A 5000-nucleotide genomic window follows, 5' to 3' on the forward strand; every position below is an offset into this window, starting at 1 on the left:
GAGGAAGTGTGAAACTGGTTATAACAACAATAATAATCCTGGGATTTGATATAGCGCCTTATAACGTCTTTGAGGCGTCTCAGAGCGCTGCAGAGGATACACTGTTAAGCAAATTGTCTGTATATTTTGTAAACTATATATATAAAACTATATATATTTTGTGATTCTGTTCATTGTTATTTGTACCACAAATTTACACAAGACATTAATAAGAATTAATATAGTCCTTTGCCCTTTGATACGACGGGATTGCCTACCAACAAACCCTGAAAGCGCTTCACTCGGCCACTGCAGTGGAGTGTAGTGACTGTTTTCTTTAGGCGAGCCAACTGCTTTGCGCAGCGCTTCACAGATGTCCCGCAAACGACTACGCAGCAAATTTTCCCAGAGGGCTGATGGCCGGGATAGCGGCGGTTAGAGCTCCCGTTACCCTCACTAATTCAGCGCAGTGGGACGCTACCCCTCGTGAAGGGCACTATATAAATACAAAGTGTTGTTGTGGATACAAAAACTGTGCAGATACACAGGTCAAAATACAAACCGTCCACAGCACCAACCAATAAATCAGGAGTCACTCCCACCAGGTACACAGCGAGGAAGCCTTTCTGTGTCCGAGACTTTCTATATTTTCTCTGTTTTTGTCTAACTTTATACCCGACTCCACCTCCCACTTCCTTTTGTCTCCCTCCTCCTCCTCTGACTAACTTTCTCTTTCTCCCTCTCCCCCTTTCTCACGTGGCACACGTGGAAACCCATCACTGTGCATAAGAGACTGACGTGCGTCTGGGACACAATCCACAAAATTGGGACGTCTTTCTGACGTTGAGGGCGATCTACGAGTGTCATTTGTTGTTGTTGTTGCCAAACGAGCCGGGCATTTGATATCGCGCCTCATCGAGACGCCTCAAAGCGCTTCACAGGATACACTGTACAGTGGAGTGACTGTGTTTCGTGTGTGAAACTCGGCAGCAGGTTGCGTAAAAGTAACCCCCAGCTCAGGTCCAAACCTCTCGACTGTCCAACTCCGCGGGATGTTCCCCCCCAACATGAGCAGATGCCGTGCAAACTTCATGTGTTGTTGTTGTCCCACAAACAGCCGTGGACCGAGCGACCGATCCATGGGTGGGTGGGGGAGGGAGGGGAATGTCGGCCAGAACATTGGGAGAGAGGGAGGGAAACTTCCTTCTCTTTTTGTATAGCTTCACGGGGAGAATTTAACGTCCACTTGAACAGGTGGGGACGGGACGGGACGGAACACGACGGGGCGTGAGGTTTAACGTCTCATCCGAGGGAGGGGCCACGTTACCGGAGAACGACTCTGAAAGTCGTTTGGAGTTCCTGCCGGAGATGCAGTTGGATCTCGAGCGCGCGCTGGCGAGACAGGGCTCTGTCACACGACTGGTACAGCAGCCGGTAACAGCGACTCGCTCTCCCGCTCTCGGCGTGGAGAAAGCGCTCGAGCAGCAACACCTCCCTGACCGCCTCACCGCTCGCCCGCCTGACCAGCGCCTGGAACTCCAGCTCGTCCCAGCCTCGCCCCGGCCCCGGCCCCGGCCCCGGCTCCCAGAAGCTCAGGTCGTGCGTGTAACAGGGTGGGTGCAAGGAAAAGGTGGAGAAGGGTCCGGGCGGAACGAAGCCCCCCAGGAAACGCCCGTCCCAGGTCCACAGCAGCCTCCAGTCCGGGATGCGGTAACACCACAGAGCCAAGAGGTCCAGGTTGAGGGCGGTGACACTAGGCGCGACACCAAGCCGGTCGGCAGTGACACTCCCGACCACCAGCTCGGGAACGTCCGGCCGCAGCTCGTCTCTGACGCAGACGTCCCAGCGTTTCCCGGCGGCGCCCGGCTCGACCGTCACCTCCCCCCGCAGGGAGGTCAAGCACTGGATGGCGCCCGCGAGCAGAGATGGGCAAAGCCCTCCGTCTCTGGGCACCCCGACCAGCACCAGCTGGTGAAACGCCGGCAGGGAGAGCGGCGCGACCGGGCGCTTCCTGAACACCTCGCCGCTCAGCGCGTACAGCGTTCCGGGCCGGAAGTCAGGCCGTCGCGAGACCCCGGCCACATGGCCGGTCAGGCTGGGCCGCAGCCGGTAGCTCTCCGTCTCCTCGCTCGCTCCAGGGGGAAGAGGGAAGCGGTCGGAGTCCCCGGGATCCAGTCTCTCGCTCCTGACCAGTCGCTCCGCTCCGCGAAGGAAATACACGGCGTCCGGTCCGACCTCCGGCTCCAGGTCGATGGCGACAGAGCGAGGGCAAGCTCGAGCCACCAGCGGGCACTCGCTCTCCAGCTCACAGACGCTCAGGCTCCTCCCGAGCTCCTTCAGGAGCTGCTCCTTAACCACGTTGACCGGATGCTTGGAATCCTTCTCCAGGAAATTCCTGACAAGATCCAAACACATAAAACAAATCGCCGGCTCAGGAAAAACAAATAACACCATTAATAATCCCCACATTCAATACGGCCCCTGATCACGCCCTCGAGACGTCTCAAAGCACTTCACAGAAGTGGAGTGACTGTGTGTTTTGTGGGCGGAACACGGTAGACAATTGCGCCCAGCGACGTCCCCACAAACAGTCGTGGATTGTGTGAAGCCATTTTTTTTTAAAAAGGGATTATTACCCCCGGAGAGTGATCCGCAAATCACTAACAACCCGGTTCCTATTTACTGCTGACAAACAGAGCCACGTGTGTGGAGTAAGGAAACTTCTCTAAGGGTTTGTCCTGCCCGGGAATCGAACCCGGGTCCTCTCGCTTGCGAGGCAAATGCTCTAACAAATGGGGAGGGAGGGGGGTGGGAGTGAGAAAGAGACAGGGAGAGACATGTGGAGGTTGTGGGGGTGGATGGAAAAGAGTGAAAAGTTGATTGAAAACACAAGAAAAGCTGAGTTTAAGGAAGGGAAGGAGGGGCCGAGGCAGATAGACCCCGGGAACTGAGTTGCAGAGAGGGGGGAGGATGGGGTCGGGGGGAAACGGACACACAGAGTGGCTGAAATCTGGCTCTCTGACGGTTTTGGGGGTGTGAAACGACAAGCGGGGGGAACGGCGAGACCAAACACAGCGGCACTATGGCCCCAGACGAGGGCTCCACCTGTCAATCTTGTCGGCAAGTTCCCCAGGGACGAGGAAGGAGCGTCTCTCGCCATCGACCTCGGCTTCCAGGACCCCGGGGTCCGCTCGTTTGTGGGGGAGGCTCCGCGAGAACACGTGGGTCAGGGCTCCCTGCTGCCTGAACGACTTCTCTTGACTCCTGGGGAGGACGTCAAGAAATAGAGAGAGGTGGAGAGGGAGAGAGAGAGGGGGAGGGAGGGGGGGAGTGATGGAGAGAGAGAGAGAGAGAGAGAGAGGGGGAGGGAGGGAGGGAGGGAGTGAAAGGGAGAGAGAGAGAGAGAGAGAGAGACAAAGGGGTAAACACAATGAGTTTTACAAGGCTGGAAAATGAACCCGAGCAAACAAAAACATTTAATAATAATCTACTTTATCATAACTTTGAGGGGGGAATTGGACCGTGTTTGAAAAGGGAAAATTCGCAAAGAGATGGGGAGAGCGCGGGGGGAGTGGGGATTGGTTGGGAAGCTCTTCCAAAGAGCCGGCACAGGCACGATGGGCCGAACGGCCTCCTTCTGTGCTGTAATATTCTATGATTTACATAGACATAGAAACAGGAGGCCATTCAGCCCCTTGAGCCTGTTCCGCCATTCTACGAGATCAAGACTGCTCTGTACCTCAACTCCAATTACCCGCTCTCACCTTAATATCCTGACCACAAAGTGCATTTGGATAGACGTGGAGCGATGTCTCCGAGCGCTGCGGAGGTTGCGGAGGACGGGATGGGTCGAATGCCCAAAGGTGCGGTCAAAGAGATTGGTTTTCAGGTCAGGCGTGAAAATAATAATAATTTGGACACTCAATCCATCACTGTGTGTGGGACACCGCTGTGCGCGATTGGCTGCCACATTGCGCCCACAAAAATATACGTTTCCTGGTGATTACCACAAAATACACAGTCACTACACTCTACAGTGTATCCTGTGAAGCGCTTTGAGACGTCTCAAAGACGTGATGAGGCTTTGGGTCAAACGCGAGGATGATGATGATGATTATTATCACCTGTAGCCGGTGCTGGTGTAGCCGGAGCAGTGCGTGTGGTCAAACGGCAGCACGTCAGTCAGAATGAGACCCCCCTCCGCTGCCAAGGCAACCACCTGCCAACTGTTGTGCCACTCCCTCATTGGCAGGTCAGCCGCGGTCCCGCCTTGCCCGCTGCACAGGGCAACGGTCACACTGCCATCCGCTGCCAATGTATCTGCACAACTGAACAACAACAACAAACGACATTGACGTAGCAGTGCCTTTCACATGGGGAGGACGTCCCAAAGTGCTGGACAAGTGTAGGGTTTGCACCCGAGCTGGGGGTTGGGATCAGGAGGGGTGGAGAGCGACTGTAGGCACGGTCCAAGAGACAGGGCTTTGGGGGAGGCCAGGGAGGGGGCTCGGGGATGGATTCCAGAGGGTAGGGACAGAGAAGCTGAAGGCCCGACCACCAATGGTGGGGTGGGCAGGTTTGTATGATCTTAATAGGGGGCAGAGGTAGGGAAGAACAAGGCCGTGGAGGGCTTGAACAGTGAGGACACTGTGGAATACATATAATAATCCTTGTATTTGCTGATGACCTGATCACCCCAAAGCACAATGTGGTCACTCAACCCACGGCTGTTTGTGGGGACGTTGCTGTGTGCAATTGGCTGCCGCGTTTCGCCCACAAAATATCCAGTCACTTTGCACTCACCTGAGGAAAAACTTGGCTAGGAGTTCCCTGTTCCTTCGGACCCCGGCCTTCCTGCCACAGTGCGGGAAATTAAATATAATCCGGTCGAACAGCCGGCCTTTCAAGGCCGGATTCTCCTGCAGCCGCGTGCAGTCCACCTGGAAGTGAACTTCAGCTCCTGAAAGAAGATGGGAAGAGCGTGTGGGGGTGTGTGGGGGTATGTGGGGGTGTGTGGGGGT

The 5000-nt window shown here is 55.4% G+C and overlaps 1 protein-coding gene across 2 annotated transcripts in view; it reads right to left on the bottom strand.

Annotated features, from left to right (window-relative positions):
- Positions 1-1192: 1192 nt before the first annotated feature.
- fdxacb1 (ferredoxin-fold anticodon binding domain containing 1) overlaps positions 1193-5000 on the bottom strand; it is a 6141-nt gene continuing 2333 nt past the window's right edge. Inside the window, exons 2-5 of one of the 2 annotated variants that reach the window (XM_007884907.2) lie at positions 4783-4939; positions 4104-4307; positions 3085-3243; positions 1193-2374 (exon numbers count right to left, since the gene is read on the bottom strand). In XM_007884907.2, the coding sequence (XP_007883098.2) occupies positions 1303-2374; positions 3085-3243; positions 4104-4307; positions 4783-4939 (1592 nt within the window). In that variant the 3' untranslated portion in view covers positions 1193-1302. The remainder of the gene's footprint in view (positions 2375-3084; positions 3244-4103; positions 4308-4782; positions 4940-5000) is intronic. The other variant, XM_007884908.2, reaches the window with a different exon arrangement.

The sequence above is a fragment of the Callorhinchus milii genome, unplaced genomic scaffold (assembly GCF_018977255.1).
Source record: "Callorhinchus milii isolate IMCB2004 unplaced genomic scaffold, IMCB_Cmil_1.0 Scaffold25, whole genome shotgun sequence".
In the NCBI taxonomy this organism is placed as follows: domain Eukaryota; kingdom Metazoa; phylum Chordata; class Chondrichthyes; order Chimaeriformes; family Callorhinchidae; genus Callorhinchus; species Callorhinchus milii.